The sequence below is a fragment of the Bufo gargarizans genome, chromosome 3 (assembly GCF_014858855.1).
Source record: "Bufo gargarizans isolate SCDJY-AF-19 chromosome 3, ASM1485885v1, whole genome shotgun sequence".
NCBI classification, from domain to species: Eukaryota; Metazoa; Chordata; class Amphibia; order Anura; family Bufonidae; genus Bufo; species Bufo gargarizans.
The window spans coordinates 128,258,382-128,277,353 of record NC_058082.1 but is presented as its reverse complement, the minus strand read 5'-3'; the positions used below and the strand labels follow the sequence as shown (position 1 = coordinate 128,277,353).

Genomic DNA, 18,972 nt, shown 5'->3' with positions numbered 1-18,972 from the left:
TTGCTGAATACACCGTGGAATTTCATAGTTGGGTAGCTGACACCACATGGAATCTAGCAGCCCAAAGAAGTAAATTTCGACGAGGATTATAAGAGCTAGTAAAGGATGAGCTTGCCAGAGTTGAGGCTCCCGATAACTTGGAGGATTTTATTCAACTGTGCATCTGAATTGATCAGAGACTTACTGCAAATAGAAAAGAGAGACTATGGATATTTGGAAACAAACCCGCCTACTCCTTCAGTCACTCAGCATTGAACACACAGCAAAAGACTGAATCCTTATCAGAACCTATGCAGCTTGATGTCATCCGAAAACCTTTTAGTGCAGAAGAGAAAAAGAGGCGTCGTACAGAAAATCTGGGGCTCTATTGTGGGGGCTCAGGACATTATGCCACTAACTGTCCCAACAGGTTTCAAAGGTCTACAGCTTGCACTAGTCCTAAGGCAGATAGCAATCTTGAACTTTCCGAACTGCCGGAATAAGTTATGCAGACCACCTAATCTGTAACCCAAGACAAAAACAAAATGTATTCATCATCATCATCTCATTTTGTCATTCAGATACAGGTCATAATTGGGAACCATAAAATGCAATGCTCTGCCATGTTAGATTCTGGGGCAGGGGGGAATTTCATGGACTTGCGATTTGCGCTTGATAATAACATTGCGCGTAGAACAAAATATGTGCCAATTGATATAGAAATTGTTGATGGATCACCTTTATCATCTGGACCTGTAACTCACGAGACAATTGAACTTGGAATCTGTATTGAACCTGATCATCATAAAACTATTCGTTTTTATTTGATTTCTTCTGCCAAGTTACCGGTTATTTTAGGAATTCCGTGGTTTGCCATCCATAATCCTTCTATCAACTGGGAATCAAGGACTGTTACATTTCCTTTCTGAATACTGCAAGGACAATTGTCATATAAGTTTATCCATCCAAAAACAAATAAAAGTTTCCCAAATTTCTCATCAGTTATGATAAAGTGCCACCTCAAAAACAACAGTTTAGTAATGTCCGCAGCAAGAAAAAAAAGCTGATCAACTAGCCCCTCATTGTTGTTACAATTGTCCCATCGAGTTGCTTCCTGGAGCTACTATTCCTTTTGGCAGATTTTACCATTGCTCTGAACCAGAATTAAAAGTGCTCAGAGAATACTTAAATGAAAATTTAAAGAAAGGTTTCATTCGACCTTCTTCATCCCCAGCTGGGACACCTTTGTTCTTTGTAGAAAAAAAATAAAGACTCAACCTTGAGACCATGCATTGACTACAGAGAACTAAATAAGATAACTATTAAAAATCATTATGCTCTTCCCGTAATTCCTAATTTGCTGGAAAGACTCCGGTCTACTAATATTTTTACCAAACTTGATTTAAGAGGCGCCTATAATCTCATACGCATTCGTCCAGGGGATGAGTGGAAGACCACCTTTAGAACTAGATATGGACATTTTGAATATCTGGTTATGTCATTCGGCCTCGCTAATGCTCCTGCAACATTTCAACATTTTCTTAATTATGTGTTTCGAGACTTCTTAGACCAATTTGTTGTTGTGTACCTTGATGACTTTCTTATATTTTCAGACACCTTGGAGGAACATTGCAGACATGTTCAGTTAGTCTTGGAACGTCTACTGGAAAATAATCTTTATATCAAACTGGAAGAATGTGAATTCGAACAAACAAAAATCCAATTTCTTGGATATATCATCTCCCCAGAAGGTCTGAGTATGGATCCTAGTAAAATCAAAGCTGTAATAGATTAACCCACTCCAAGAAATCTTAAAAATGTTCAGCGATTTATAGGGTTTGCAAATTTCTACAGGAGATTCATAAAATACTTTTCTAAAATCATGTTACCAATCACTTTACTCACAAAGAAAAAACAAGTATTTTCATGGTCTCCAGAGGAACAAGTTGCTTTTGACCAGCTAAAAACTCTCTTTACTTCTGCGCCCATACTGGTCCATCCAAATCCTGAATTGCCTTTTGTGGTTGAAGTAGATGCCTCAGACTCTGCTCTGGGAGCTGTCCTATCTCAACGAGTTGGAGACAAGATGCAACTTCATCCATGTGCTTTTCTTTCTCATACCATGTCATCGGCAGAAAGAAATTATGACATAGGAAATAAAGAACTGTTGGCCATTAAAGTTGCTTTCTCTGAGTGGCGACATCTTTTGGAAGAAGCAAATCAACAAGTGACTGTCCTTACTGACCACAAAAATTTAGAGTTCATCCATACAGCTAAGAGACGGTCTGCAAGCCAAGCAAGAAGGGCCTGGTTTTTCTCTAGATTTAATTTCATCATTTCTTATCGGCCAGGTTCAAGAAATGGCAAGGCTGATGCCTTGTGAAGGAATCTTGCTGAACCACAGAGGAGGGGTCTAAAACAGAGTCTAGTATTTTATCTTAAAATTTTTGGGGAGGAATACTGCACTGTAAAGAACTTTTAACCATGTTCTGAGAGGGATACCAGAATGGTGTTTGGAAGCAATCATAAAAGTGACAGCATCCCTGACAGAATCAGTAAGCCGCAACAGTCCTCTGGTTTTAGGTGGCATACAGCTGCATGTAAGTCTATGGGAGTTACAGGCAGAGACCCATTTGCACTGGGACCCTATCCTTGTCAACACCAGTGGATCCTATAACATGTTACATGGGAGTGAAGCAGAGCTTCACTTCCCGCCTAAGTACTGCAGAAAGGCATAAGAGCCAAAGCAGGGCACAGTGCACTGCCTGCCTCTTACAAACCCCACTGCCCTCCACATGCACAGGGCAACTTCAGAACACAAGTGCTAGGGGCATGCCCTCTCCTCTTCTCATAGCATACACACACTGGAGGCTGTAGTGCCGCAGCTGCTCTGTGCCCATACACCATGGATGAATACACATACTGTAGAGATAATACATGGTGCCCTGCCCAGAGAACCTATCACCACAGAAGAAGAGGCACTAACTTACTGGGCTCCTCCTGAGCAGGAAATCGCCCAAGGTTTTGACTGAGACAGAGCAATACCTTTATGTCACCAAATCGCAGGATGAAAAGGGGAAATGCAAAGTTTCATTTGTGTGGGTCCTTCTTTCTTCTGAAGGAACAGCAAGAGTTAATAGGGTTTGGTGCATGTGTGCAGATCAACAAGCTGAAGCTACCCAAGCTGTACCCACAATGGCCATACAATCTGTAATGGGAACGGAAGGGAAAGGAAACGGAATGTAAGATCTTGCAGTAGGACGGGATTAGATCGACTGAAGGAGTTAACAATGGGGGGATGCTTTGCAGACAGCTCGGCACAGTCTGGTACTAAACAAGTTCACGGCATCAGGTAAACCTCAGAACACTCCTTTGGCGCATTATCAGTGGAACACACTGTAGAGATGATACCTGGTGCCCCCCTACCCACAGTGCCCCTCACCACAGTAGAAGAGGAACTAACATACTGGGCTCATCCTGAGCAGCAGCTGGGACCAGAGGGTGAGCCCTGCTCTAGTTCCTGAACTTGGTGCTCCGGGTGCTGTAGAGTGTGGGCAGCACCCACTGAGAGAGGTTCCCTGTGCAGACGGTGTGTGGACATATAGTTAGATTGCGCGCTGCAGCTTCAGAGCGGCGTGCCGAATGGTCGGCAGCCCACTCAAACCAACCAATAACTTCCATGCTGTAAAGAGCTTTGTTATTGGTTACTTCAGGCACAGGCAGCATCCCTGTGCTGCCCATGTCGTTCACAGCACGGCATTCGCTGAGGAATCATAGGGAAAAGTCTAAGGCGTATTGGTACGCCTTAGACTTTTTCCAGGGAGTAAAATGGCCTGAACAGGCGTCTATGACGCTTGTACAGGCGTTATTGCGACCTCTGATCCTTGTTGTGGACCGACTCACAAAGATGGCCCATTTCATTCCAATTAGAAGAATTCCTACTGCAGAACAAACTTCAGAATTAATGATTAAAGGATATATTTAGGTTGCATGGAATTCCTGACAATGTAATTTCAGATAGGTGTTCATTTCTAATCAAGATTTTAGAAGAACTTCTGTACAGCCTTAGGAGTTACAGTTAATTTGTCTTCTGCTTTTCATCCTCAGTCCAATGGCCAGACTGAAAGAACAAACCAAACTCTGGAACAAAACCTCAGCTGTTTTATTTCCTACCTTCAAGATGATTGGGTGGACTATTTACCAACAGCAGAGTTTGCATACAACAACTCTAAACATAGTGATACATCTCAAAGTCCATTTTTTGCGAACATACATGCTGGACAACACAAACAACGCACCAAACATGTATCAACAAACTAGACATAACAAATCCCAAAAACAAACCCTAACCAAACAGACAACAGATAAGGTAGGGAAATGACAAGGAGAAGACAGAGGGTTGACATTGCAGATGACATCGCTGAGGACATCGCTGTCAAACTTGGATGGCCCTCAGATCTCATCCATGAACAGAGCAAGCATCTCACATGCAAGGCAGACAAACCAAAACTGATCTTAGTCTCCAAGCCAAAGGATATAAAGAGACCTGAGACCACACCCAACTCACCACTTTGCTCCAAACCAGCCAGTGAATTAACCCCACGCACACCAGACAGGGAAGGGAAACAACTAAAAGGGAAATCTCTCACACGTGCATAAACATATTCTGCATGAGTGGCAAACGTGTCACGGCACAAACAACATAATCCGTGACACTGCCCCCACATGCAACCACAACACCACGTTGCCGGAGGCAACAGAATGTGTGGCCACCATGTCACGGTGCCCACCACAGGCCGTGACAAATACACAAAAAATGTTGGACTCTTTTCAGAGGTCAAATGCAATATCTGGTGCAATGGAAGAGTTATGGACCAGATAAGAATTCATGGGAACCAAAAAACTATGTTCACGCCCCTAGGCTTACAAAGGCATTTCATGACAGACATCCAGAGAAACCAGCTCCTAAGATATCCAGAGACCATCCTGAAAAGAGGGGACTACTGTCAGGACTTGAACCCAGGGACTCCTGAGTACCAGGCAGCAGCTCTTCCAAATGAGCTATTCTGCTTTCTGGACAGCTCCTGTGCTGAACTTATGTCTAGTTTCTGTGCCTCTAGTTTGGGTTCCTCCCTCCCTGGTTTGCTCCACCCTGTTCCATGATTGAACATTCTATTATTCTATTTAAGCCCAGCTTTGCACTTCCTGCCTTGCAAGATTATTGTGCTCTTAGCCTGTAATCAAGCTAGTGTCTCCTGCTTACTGACGTTATCCTGTTTATCGACCACTGGCTTACTTCTGACTACGGTATTTGCCGTCTCCGGGTTGCTGACGTTATCCTGTGTATCGACCACTGGCTTCCTTCTGACTACGTTACCCCAGGTAGTTGCTATAAAGATTTTGAACCAGAACCGAACCGTTACATGAAGACCAAGCAGCTTTCTAAACAGGTCAGATAGATCATTGTGGAGTACACTGCAGAGTTGGGTTATAAAAAGGGGTTGGCTGAGTTATTTTTTGTTCTTTGTATGTTTCTAGCTAATCAAATGTAAAGGCTTTACTATGCACTTACTGCAGCTACAGTTGCTGCTTTCTCAGATTTCACTGAGGGTCATATGACCTGTGATGTCAGCTTCTCTCCCTGCTCTGATCATGTTTGGTGCATAAGCCTGAGGAGCATGTCAGTGTCTGTGCTGGCCATGCGGCCTGCACTGGCTGAGCTGCTGCTGTCTGCCCTCTCCCTGGATTCTTAAGGAAAAACTTTAACTCCCTTCAGCAGCACAGACTCAGGGCTAAAGGCTTTACTGAGTAGCTGCAAGCAGTGAGGAGACAAATGCTGGGCACAGTAGCTGACAGACTAGAGAAGTTCTGCAGAGCATTGCACAAGAACAGGTAGGGGGGAGATCCTGTGTGTATAATCAGTGTCATTGTAAAGCGGGGACTTGTAGTCCTACACATAGAACATACTGCTGAGTCTTCCAGCAGGAAGACATGTCATTTAGGGCAGCACTTGTATTCATCTTTCTTAGCAGAGTAGGGGGAGGGGCACAAATATTAATAAGGAAAACCTCAGAGATAATTGTTATTGCAGGTAAACAAAAGGCCAGAAGAGAACCAGGGAAATGAGGAAATAGATTTTTTTTCCGGCTAAAACTTGCTTAGCTTAGTTATATATTGATGACCATCAGATTTACAGTGCTACATATATATTTTTCATAACTCTGACAACCCCCTTAACATTGAACATCCCATGGAGCACCCTTAATCCACTATACCAAATTGGAAAGGATATGGCACAACCACAAACCTGAAAAGAGAAGGGTGCCCACCAAAAATCACAGTCTGGGCAAGGAGAGCATTAATTAGAGATTTAAAGGGTATCTGTCAGCAGATTTGTACATATGAAACTGGCTGACCCGTTGTATGTACACTTGGCAGCTGAAGACATCTGTATTGGTCCCATGTGCAGTTTTGCCTGGAATAATTCTCAAGAATGCCAGTGTTTAGATGCGCTAAGCTAATAGAGACTTACCCCAAGAGACTTGCATCTGCAATTGCAGTAAAACACTGCTCCACAAAGTACTGACTTTCAGGAGGTGAATATTTATGCACATTAATATTACTTTTTTTCCCTCAATCATTGTTTTTGTCACAGTAAAAAAAAAATTGCGCCTTCAAAGTGCCAGATATGTGGAGAAATTCAGTTGGTACCCTCCCCAAAAACTTTTTAATTCCAGGATCTAATGCAACAAAACAGGAAAAACAACAAAGGGGTGCATAGGTACGGTATCTGTCATCCACCAATACATAAAACTGTATCGGAGGCCTCAAATGAACTGGATCATCAGAATTCATAATCTGTTTTTGCTCAAATGAAAAAGATGAATTCTTAGGTTTTATGTTCTGTATCTATGAAGTACTGAAACTGAATTCTCATCAATACGTTTCTAAACATAAACTATATACATTGGATGGATTATTTTGTAAGACACAAAGGAAAGAAGGTCAGCGGGCAAGCAGGTTACAGCAGTCAAGAAATGGAACATTTTGGTTGGCAATGCTTTTGTCTGGGGTTCTTTTTCAATAAACCAAATCTATAATTTTATTTCAAGCAATATACTTTTGTGCCCAAGCAACAATTCCTTCAAGGAGAGAAACTAGAAGCCAGAAACGGCCTCGGCTGCAGCACTTGGCAAGTACCTTTTCCAACCTCATTCACACAGCAGCCATGGTTTCATTGCTAGTTAATCAACATACTCTAAAGATCTTGTTGTTTAGAGCTGCAAAACAATTATCACAATGTTTTACCTTAAATGGCAGGTAATAAATATCTCTGGCTTGAAACCTGGAGCGCAGTGGTGGATCAAGAGGGTTGCCAGAATATTTTGGGACGGGCAGCCCCAAGGCAATAACTCGAAAATCTTCACTGACACGCACAATCTTCCATGCCTCCAGTTCCTCTTTACTGTGTTCCTGGGAAAAAGAAGTAAAGGATTAACTTCAGACATATCATCTATAGACTACAACGGACACCGACTTTGGTTGTGTGGCCACCTGCCTGACAGGGCTGGGGACAAGACCCTCTTCCGAGCTCATTCTCTGTGGAAGAAGTCTGCTTTCCTGTGCACTTTACAGGCATGTGTATGAATAGAATATGCACATGTGGGAAATGTACATGTACATGACAAAAGCTGAAACTTACATATATAAAATAGAGGTTCTGACAAGTTCATCATTCATATGATAGTGACTGTGAAAGAGTTCCAGAGATAGCCAAGCGCTGTACTCGGCTGTCTCTGGAACGCCTAAAGAAATGAAAGGAGTGGCTGCGTGAATGCCCAACCAGCCGCTCTGCTAATTTAGGGAGACTCACCTGGGTATGAGGTCCCTGTTCACGTGGTCGGTGGGAGTTTCAGAAGTAGGACCCCCACAGATCTAATAGTTCTCCCCTATCCCGTGGATAGGTGATAACTTCATTTAACTGGAATACTCCTTTAAAGAGAATTTGTTAGCATGATCCACCCTATTAAACCAGGCATAATGCCTTGTAAAATGGTCCTTGTCTTTGTCCTTGTCAGTGAACTGTTCCCGAGATACAATACTTTTTATATTTATGCAAATTACCTATTTTGAGCACCAAAAGACTGGTCGTAGCACTAGGAGCACTGCTCAAGTAATGCCCCTGTGCTCTGTGCACTCACGCATTTCCTTTGATTGACAGGCCTAGACATCTGCGCCGAGTCACTGAGCGTGTTCGGCACTAAACGTGTTCATCTTTATTATTGTTGGGCCACAATCCTTTACTACCAGTACCGCTGTCATGCTAGAAAAGCAAATAAACGGCGTGATATTATTATAGACCCATTCACCACACAGAATACAAGAAAGAAGGATCTCTATGCTAAACTACTCTCCTTAACATCACGGAACTTAACTTGATCTTCCAGAAGAATCAATCCAGCAGCGCAAACTACGGAAAGCCGGCACCACTTCTATGTAAGTCTATAGCACGCTTACACAAAGTATCTTTTGACTCACTATTCTGTAACGCAGCACACATGCGCAGAAAGCTTAAAGGGAGTCTGTCACCTACATAACATGTTTTAAACTGATAATATAGCTCTGTGGGAGGCAGATCCATAACACTGATGGTACCCATGTTTAGTTTTTCAGAGCCTCCAAAGTACCTAAAATAAAGTTTTAAAAAGATGCAAATTACCTATCGCAAGTGCCCAGGGGCGGAGAGTGTGCTGCAAGTGCCCAGTGCTCCCCGCCTTACTAGCTCCTGACTCCTCCCCTCTGTATCGTCCGGCCAGCCCTGTATCCTTGCTGGGTCATTTTCATCTCCATTCATAATCCAGAGCCTGTGCGCTTTACCGCAGGTGTACGTAACTGGCGCATGCGCACAGTATGCCTCTGCCCACAGTGGGCAATGTACTGCGCATGCCCGGACCCGGCGGTGAAGCGAACAGGCACTAGATTATGAATGGAGATGAAAATGATGCCGCAAGGATACAGGGCTGGCCGGACGATACAGAGGGGAGGAGTCAGGAGCAAGTAAGGCGGGAAGCACTGGGCACTTGCAGCACAAACTTTATTTTAGGTACTTTGGAGGCTCTGAAAAACTAAACATGGGTACCATCAGTGTTATGGATCGGCCTCCCACAGAGCTATATCATCAGTTTAAAACATGTTATGTAGGTGACAAACTCCCTTTAAGGAAATGCTACACACATGCACGAAAATACAGATTACATCTATTGCCGCAATGTGACAGAGTTCTACAACTCAATCACAGAGTGAGGGCACCACTTCCAACCTCCAATATCTCGGAAACACCATTCGAGCTACGGTAAAAATGCCTCACAATTGCCCTTTTTTACCTTAGCTAAAAAACACTGCAAAAAAAGACAACACAGTAAAGTATTAGGACTCTTTCAAACAAGCAAGTTTTCCGTCCAAATGCGTGTAGCGAACCATAGCATTTTGACTGAATCCTGACCCATTCATTTCAATGGGTCTGTATACATGCAATGAGTAGTTTTTCACGCATCATTTCTGTGTTCAGTAATAATATTAGCATGTTCTATAATGTGCGTTTTTCATCCAACTCTGGCGCCATAGAAGTGAATTAGGCTTGTGTAAAAAAAAAAAAAATAGAAGGCATCCGGATGGTTGCTAGGAAATACTGGGTTTTTATTTAGTTTTTCTTCACGCATATGAAAAATGCACTCACTTAACACAATCGCAAAAAAACTGATTGAACTTGCGTGCAAAATCATCAGTTTTTCCATTAATAGGTCCGGACACAATCCATATCTCTCATGTGAAAGAGGCCTTATGAGTCTTTTTTCCATTAAAAGAATTCCAAAATCTGATCCAAAACTGCTTAATGCCTGGCACACACACCATACATGTATCATAGCCCCCCTTTCCCTGCCATATCTCCAACACATCTCCAAAACTTTTACTCCCAGTCTCTGTGCTAGTACAAAATCAAAAGTAGAATCCATCCACCAACACTTTTTGAAGACACTGACTCAAGTCCCTGTCTTATACGAGAAAAGAGTGAGCAGAGACACTGGGACCAAATGTTGGGTTTTGAACAGAGGAGTCATAGGACCTAGTCTAGCTGATATATTATGCTTTAGAATCCAATTGTCCCAAACTGTTAAAGAAGGCGGCACTAAAGAGGGACACAGATCGTCAAATATTCTATCATGCAGATCAATCTATGGAGACAGCATCAAGTCACCTGGCGAGGAAGCCATCGATGGAGCCAGCATCAAGTCACCTGGCGAGGAAGCCATCGATAACCCCACCCAGAGATTTTTAAACTTATTATGAGACCAAAGGTAAGTATCATAAAGCCGTAACACGATCTATAAAAAGCAGAACTAGTGCGGCCTGGTGAAGTGATGTATGCAAAAACCGCCAAAGTACCCGATCACATACTTTCTCAGAGTCTACATACAGAAGTCGAATAGGAACCTTCTTGTACTTGGCATATGAGATTAGAAAAATCGCATGAAGGGTATTATCCCTAACCTCCATCCCAGAGACAAACGCCAACTGATTCCTGTGCATAATACCCAGCAAAATTGAGCCCAAACAGTTAACGGGCTATTTGGAGCATAAATTAATATTGCACCTTATTGGAAAAATTGGGCGATAGTTGCCACACACTGTCGTATCTTTATTAGGTTTGGGCAGGCCCACCAAATTAACACTTGTTTTGGAAAGGGATATGAAGGAAAAAAAAGAAATAAATCATCTTAGTAAGAAGGGGCTAAAGCCTAATCTTGAAGAGAACCTGTCACCGTGAAACGCAATGCAATCTGCAGGCAGCATGTTATAAAGCAGGAGGAGCGGAGCAGATCAATATATAGTAGGAAAAGATTCAGTAATGTTAAGAGCTATTTCTGATTTCACTGTTCACTGGAGATATGTTATCAGTGACAGACCGCTATCTCTGAATACACACCTTAAGGGCCTTTACATGGGCCGACAATCTGCTGGATAATCACTAACGAATGTTCATAGGAAAGCTCGTTAGCGATTATCTGGCGGTGTTATGGTGCCACCGAGATGTCAAGTAATTGGATTGTTTGTGTAGACACCTAAATTGTCGTTTGATGGCAGCAGATCGCGCTGTGTAAACAGCACTCATCGGCACTCGGCGCAAACAACGAGTCTGTATGGGGAAGAGCGATGGCATTAGCATTCACTCCTGTGCATACTGCGGAGGAGATACCTGCATGCAGCGGTCTCCTTTACTTATGAGCAGACGCTTGCCGGAGAGGAACGCTTCCTTCCCAAGAATCACCTGCAAAACGGTTCAGTGTAAAGTGGCCTTTACACAGAGAACACTATCAATCACTGATAACTCCTCCCACATGACCAATGAAGTCAGAAAGCGGATCTCCTCAGCTCCTCCTTCTCAGTAACATGATGCCAGCAGACTGAATAGTACTGTTTGAAGCCCTAATTAAATTGACCCACAAAGACACCCTGCCCTGGACTCTTACCTCGTTTAAGAGATATAATAATAGCACCATTCTCTTCCTCAAAAAACTGTGCATCCAATCTCTGTTTATCTTATTCGAGTTCATAGGCAAGGCCGTATCAGCAATATAATCACCTATCTTAGCAGCCAGATCAGCATCCAGAACTTTTTGTAATTATTAAGATGTGGTAAGCACTTGGAGTAAGGTTAACTACTAATGATTCACTTACAATTAAACATTAAAACAAAATTAAGCAGGAAAGCTCATTTTCTTTTCACATCACAAATAAACGAATGCATTTTTAAATGAATTATCCATGGATATCATTAATAAGACACATGGTTTACATAAGGTAGCAGATAATTACGCAATTAGATCAATGCACAAGTGAGTCAGAAATGTCATTTATTCAATGTAATATAATTACACCTATGCTCCAGATGGCATTATCTACAAGAAATAATTCTTAATTTGCAAGTTGTTATCTGTATTGCTTAAGGTGTTAAACAAATGATTTGTCTTAGAATTTCAGAGATTTGCTCTTTAAAAGGTTACAGTTTTGCTGCGGTTAAAGGTCCCAAGATCACCAAGCCCAGACTGATATAAAATTATCAATGAAACCTTTGGTTTTCTTGCTTGAACTTGATGGACGTTAATCTTTTTTAAACTGTAATAACTATGTAAATACTTTCCGTAATTTCATTTGGTAAAACTCTTCATACACTCCGTTTCATACATATGACAATATATGCAAATAGTCCCTGGAAATCTTATCTACAAATGGCACAATTTTCCTAAATAAGGATGACATATTTCAGCTGTCTCCAAAGCACTAAATAAAATCATTTACAGTGAATTTGTGCAGAGTTATAATAGATGTTGGCATTAACATGGATAGAACGAAAGTGGCACTCTACACCGAGCTAAACAGATCTCCTATGGCCATGAAATTACTGGAAGTGGAACCACTGTGTCAGCCAACAGATTTCACTTAGGGCTGTACCTAAGGGCATCATCCTGGTGGTCTCCTGTATTCACCCTCTAACCCCTACACAGGGATGCGTCTCCTACTGCCTTGGAGTAGTTTTGGTGTGCTTGGCTACTGACCAAGAGGGGTCAAGAGACACTGGTGCGCAGCAAATAAGGGGCAGGCAAAATTCGTAGTCAGAATCAGGCCAAAGTCAAGGCAGGCAAGGTACGTGTCAGGGCAGGCAGCAAAGGGCAGATACAGAATCAGGTAATCAGACACAGGTCGGGTCAGGTAGTGGAGACTCAGGATTGGACAGAAGTCAGTACACGGGTAGACAAAAGGAACAACATATCTTGGCAGAAACAAGAAAGATAGATAAACCTATTACTCAGGCACATTATTACAGGGGAAGGTGCCTTAAGTACCGCAGGGTTACCAGCCTTTGGCTGGAGAAGACCAGGGTGTGCATGCAGGCCTTTTAAGGACCAGGGAGCACTCACCCTATGGGCAGACTGGACAGACCTAGCTGGCAGGGGCAGGCACATGAGATTACGGCGGCTGGGCCCACTGCTGAAGGTCAGAGGAAGACAGCAGGTCCAGACTGCCGAGACAAAAGCAGCCGCAAAGTAAGTGGATGGCGCCCATGCAAGCCTAGGGAAAGAAGACAGCAGTGGGCATGGGATGCCGACATAACAGCACCACCACTTAGAGAGGTTTTGCCACTTCAGCAAATAGCATTTATTATGCAGAGAAAGTTTCCATGGTTACGACCACCCTGCAGTCCAGCAGCATGGCTGTGCTTGTACACTGTAGAAAAGATTTATCAGCTTACTTGAGCTCTCACGGTCCCAGCCACCAGGTGGATGGCATTTTTTCTTATAGTGTGCAAGCACGAGCACCACTGATGGATTACAGGGTGGTTGTAACCATGGAAACGAGCAGTGTATAATGGACAATATGGACAATCACAATACATTAGTAAGTGCCTTGTTTTAACTTTCTCTACATGATAAATGCCACTTGCTGAAGTGAGACAACCCTTTAAGACCACCCCGGTCAACTATCAGTGACAGAGCTATGTACATATGTATACACACTTAGGCGTCATGCACACAAACATATTTTCGGTTTGCATATTTTACGGATCCAGTCATTTCTTTGGGGCCGCAAAAAAATGTGGACAGCACATGAATGTTATATGTGTGCTGTCCACATCTATTTATCAAGTAGAGAAAGTTAATACAAGACACTTAACTAATGTATTGTGATTGTCCATATTGCTTCCTTTGCCGGCTGGATTGATTTTTCCTTCACATTATACACTGCTCATTTTCATGGTTGCAATCCATCAGTGATGCTCGTGCTTGCACACTATAGGAAAAAATGCCAGCCTCTGGTGGTCAGGACCATGGGAGCTCACGTAGGCTGGTGCTTTATTCTATAATGTAGAAGCACAGCCATGCTGCTGGACTACAGGGGGGTCATAACCATGGAAACTTTCTCTGCATAATAAATGCTATTTGCTGAAGTGGCAAAACCCCTTTAAGCCTTCTTTTCCTTGGTCCAGACTGTATCATAATTTTTTTCAGAAGAGCAGAAGCATTAATGTTCTCAGAAGATTTTTCTTCTGGCCTAAAACCCTTCCAGTCCACCAGGTAAGTCGTGCTTCTGACTTTCCTTATATCTGAATTGCCCCCAGCACTGGCAGTAAAAGATGTGGATACAGAGGACTTGGAGAAGCATTTGAGGACAAGAGAAGAGGAAATAAAGTAAAAAAAAGTTTTATAAAAATAAAAAAAAAGCTTCAAGTGTCAAAATAAATCTTCTTACACAAGACCATTGTCAGAAGAAATTATGGCTCTCAGAAAATGGCGACACAAAAACATGATCTTTTTTTCAAAATGCTATAATTGTGTAAAAGTAGTAAAGCTTAGATAAACTATATAACATTTGGTATGTCTATAATTACATGGTGTACACCGGACTGACAAAACCCTAAAAGCAATGGAAGAATTGCTGCCTTTTCCTTATCCTGCTTCACAAAAACTAAAATAGAAACAATCAGAAAGTTCCATAGTACCAATGATAATGGCAAATCATCTTGCTAAAAATAAGCCTTCCCAAATCTTTGCTGAGAGAAATATATAAAACGTATTGTTGTCAGAAACTAGCTGTACTGGTACCTCAGAGGCCATTTGTGAGCCGTGTCTCCAAGCCAATCCTTCAAAATATATGTTGCAAATGCCAAATACTGGTCTTTCCCTTCTGAACCCTACAGCGTGCCTAAACAGCAGTTTACATCCAAACTTATGGTATTTCCGTACCCAGTAGAACAATTTAAGGGATGTGGTATGTCTCAGAAGGCAAGAACTGGGCATAGCATATTGGGCACTGAAAAAACTTGATAAATAACTTGAGATGTGTAGTTTCCAAAATGGGGTCACTTATTTGGGGTTTTTGCTGTAGGGGTACAGGGGCTCTAAAAATGTGATGTAGCACCCAAAAACCATTCAAGAAAAATCCACACTCTAAAAGCCAAATGGCACTCCTTCCCTTCTGAGCCCTGTGGTGTACCCATACAGACACATATGGGGTTTTGCCATATTCAGGAGAAAACGGGTATCCAATTGTGGGGTAACCCCTTTGTGAAAATGAAAAATGTGGGGTTCATTAGTGGAAATTAAGAAATGTTTGGAGCCAAGTATCTCTAAATAATGTTTGCTGCACAGTTGTATTATGGTAGTTGTATATACCAATTATTAGGTAATATTTTTATTCAAGTTACTGTGTGCTCTCATAAAATGTAGATTTTGGTAACATGCAGCAGTTTGCCCTGGGAAGTTGTGAAAAATGGACAATTTTTTTTATAACTTTTATTATCTGTGTATGTTTTGATACCTGTCGTGTGATCCTATATACTTTCCATTCTGTGATTGTATGTGCCGTTCCTTCTGGGTCTGCAGTTGGAATACACATTAACCTTAGAGGAAATCAGTTTATAACCTGAATGTTAAAAACCTGGCCCCTTGCAAGTGGTAATGAAGATGGTTCCTGGAAATGCAGACACTCAGACAGCATGGAACCTCCCCAGAAGGGGTCCAGCAGCTTTTCAAATCCAGTACCGGAAGATGAAAAAATATATCATAAGCAATAACTCATCTCTGGTACAACTCACGTATTAATAATTATAATCAATGCATTCTGTGTGATGTGGGCATCGTAGGGAGCCCAAACATGCCATCCCTGACAGCCAGCATTCCAACATAACCAGTATCTCACCTTCTGGGACAACCACACCGGTCACGTGTGGTATCAGAAGGATCGGCATGATAATATATACATTATTAAAACATGTCTGGCCCGAATATCCATTAGTGTGGAAGGGAAGCCATGTTTTAATAATATTTCTTGTCTGCCAGCTGAGTAAGAGGTGGAGCATGCACAGGTCCCAGAAGGCTGGTACAGAAAAGAAAGGAGAGTAATCTCAGATCCACCCTCTGCCCAATTGGAATAAAGATGAACAATTGAGATCCAAATCAACATTGGGTTGTGTTCCACTTTCCTCCTGTCCCCAGAAAAAACTTAATGGACTCTGACCACACAATTCGTTGAGTAAGAACCTTTCTGCTTTTTATCCTTTTATTTTTATACTGTTTTGTGCACGTTTAGGTATGTCTTATTTCTTGTAACTTTTTGTAACTAAGTACTGTACCCTTTTAGTACATTAAAGCACATCTTTAATGGTTTAGCCTTGTGCCCTGAACAAGCCCAGTAACCTCCATTTTTTAAGTGTATGAGTGCGGTTTGCATTACTGTGTAATTGTTCTAAGTGTGGCCTGTGCTACTGTGAGCCTGCTTGCGAGTGGGGCGCTGTGGGGCTTTCTATGAGCCCTTAATTAATTGTGTATTGATTTAAATGTCATAGATGGTGGCAGCGTGTTGGGGTGCCTGAAAGGCTGTGTTGGGGTGTAATCTAGGCTCAATCTGAGGCCTGTGTGTAGGGGCGCGAGAGAAATCTGAGGCCTGTGTGTAGGGGGCGCCTGAAATAGATCGACCCTTGACAGTCGCACCCGGGTCACGTGACAGGGAGGTTCCCGTATGCGACAGAAGTATACATTTTTAAAGCATTTGTGGAAACAGTGGAGTCACACTAGTAGATGAAATACTGCAAATCTATCACTAATTGCTGATATTTCACCCTGGAGCCCAAAACTGAGGTTCTTTAAAGCACCTTCAGTCTGGAACACAGTGGTGCCCCAAGCTCTCAGCCATCACCAATTCATACATGTATATATAAGAAAATTATTTTTACTGCACTTCCCTCATTAGATTGGTCTCTGCAGGATAAAAACAATGGAACAGTTAGCATGGCTTTGGGCAAATGAAAATAAGATTAGTTGGCATTTACCTTAAGTAGTTTATCATAACGTTCTGCAGACATAAGAAACCGTCCATCTTCCAGCTGCATCTCCCTGTTCTCGAGCAAATTGTTCAAAACTGGCAAGACATTCCTTTCTGCCTTTTCCAATCCTTCCAAAACCAAAATTCTTCCTTCTGTGGCGGCACGAACAGCACACTTTACAAAAGCAAAAAACAATGTTAGAACCAAGAAATCATGTAAATACCAACCAAAAATGTACCTCCATATTAATCAGTAACAAGGACCACATATCACCTATAAATGGTAAACTAGTCAAATACCACAATAATAATAAACACCTAGTAATAAGTACCCCAAAGTAAATTTCATTGAAACACATAAGGCTACTTTCACACTAGCGGCAGGACGTATCCGACAGGCTGTTCAACCTGTCGGATCCGTCCTGCCACTATTTCGCCGTGCCGCCGGACCGCCGCTCTGTCCCCCTTGACTATAATAGGGACGGGGGCGGAGCTCCAGCGCAGCACGGCGAAAGGCCACCAGACTAAAAGTACTGCATGTCCGACTTTTTGTCCTCTCACTGCAAACTGCCATGCTGTGTCGGAGCTCCGCCCCGTCCCCATTATAGTCAATGGGGACGGAGAGGCGGTCCGGCAGCACGGCGAAATAGCGGCAGGACGGATCCGACAGGGTGAACATCCTGTCGGATCTGTCCTGCCGCTAGTGTGAAAGTACCCTAATAATAAAGTACATATAGCCATCCCAATAAAAAGGACATAAAATCAAGGGTTAAAAATTAGCTCAGGTGAATGGTCACAAAGCTGCGAAAATATCCCCACGTGGTTTAAAAATGCCAGGGGAAGATCCCATACTGACATTAAAGGATTACTGTTTGGGGGGACCGAATTCAAACTGAGCCTTTTTGCAGATGACTTGCTATTATCAATTACCAATCCCATTATCTCCTTCCCCTCCCTTTTAAAGCTACTAGACTCCTTCACCAAAACTTCGGGCCTTTCAAAAACTCACACCAAGTCTGAATTGCTTCTATGTAATATCCCTGTTGCAACTAGATCATTATTATTACAAAAATTCCCTTTCCAATATAGACCTCAACAAATCTCTTACCTGGGAGTACTACTACCAAATGTTAGTCATACGGTTTATAAAACGAACTACTTGCCTATGTACCGAAAGATACGTCAAGATTTGGTATCCTGGCAATCATTGCAGACCTCATGGGTGGGTAGTATAATCAGAATGGTGATCCTCCCGAGACTCCTTTATTTGTTTAGGGCTCTACCAATACCAATTCCCATAAAGGATCTGAGATCCATCCAGAGAGATGTACTTGGGTTCATTTGGGCAAACAAGCGCCATCGTATTTCCAAAATAACCATGTGCAGACATAAGTCACAAGGAGGGCTATCAGTCCCGAATTTTGTGAAATACTATAAAGCAGCTAGATTGGCCCAAATGTTCCTAACTCACCTGGACCCACAAGAGCACCCTCTATGGATTGCATTAGAGCACTCCAATATTAACCCCTATACCTGGAAAGCCCTGATTTGGAATACTACTCCTATTCCTCACACCATAAGCAATAATTCCTTCCTGTCATACTATTCGCTGATACTTTGAAGATCGGTCAGATTCAAATTTGCACTACAATCCAAACCCTCGCCTTTAGTGTATCTTATAGGAAATCCTGCATTCCCCCCGGGTCTCCAGCACCCCAACCTTGATTGGTGGTTAACTAACCGTCTTTGTATATTACACAGATTCTTAATTAGAGGCAAATTGATCTCCCTTGCGGATTTTAGGAAAAGTACTCACCTCCTGTCAGGGAATACTTTAACATCAACCAAATGTTTTCTTACTTAAGAGCCATACAAACGCCTAATCGAACTGTAGAATTTACCCCGTTCGAACGTTCTCTCACTTACTCACTTTATAGACAAGGTTTGTTGTCAAGGATGTATGGGGCACTCAACACTATCCCTGAAGGAAATAAGTTGCCCTCTATGAGAGCCTGGGAAGAGGATCTGCAACAGGAATACTCATCCTCCAGATGGTATCAACATTCCCAGACCCTTATGAAAGGTTCGTGGCAAGTTACACTAGCGGAGTTCTCA

The 18,972-nt window shown here is 42.4% G+C and overlaps 1 protein-coding gene across 2 annotated transcripts in view; it reads right to left on the bottom strand.

Annotated features, from left to right (window-relative positions):
- Positions 1 to 18,972, bottom strand: part of VWA8 (von Willebrand factor A domain containing 8) — a 429,985-nt gene that overhangs the window by 314,363 nt on the left and 96,650 nt on the right. For both annotated transcript variants that reach the window (XM_044284760.1, XM_044284761.1), the window contains exons 6-7: positions 16,865 to 17,032; positions 7,288 to 7,452 (exon numbers count right to left, since the gene is read on the bottom strand). In XM_044284760.1, coding sequence (XP_044140695.1) covers positions 7,288 to 7,452; positions 16,865 to 17,032 — 333 coding nt within the window. The remainder of the gene's footprint in view (positions 1 to 7,287; positions 7,453 to 16,864; positions 17,033 to 18,972) is intronic.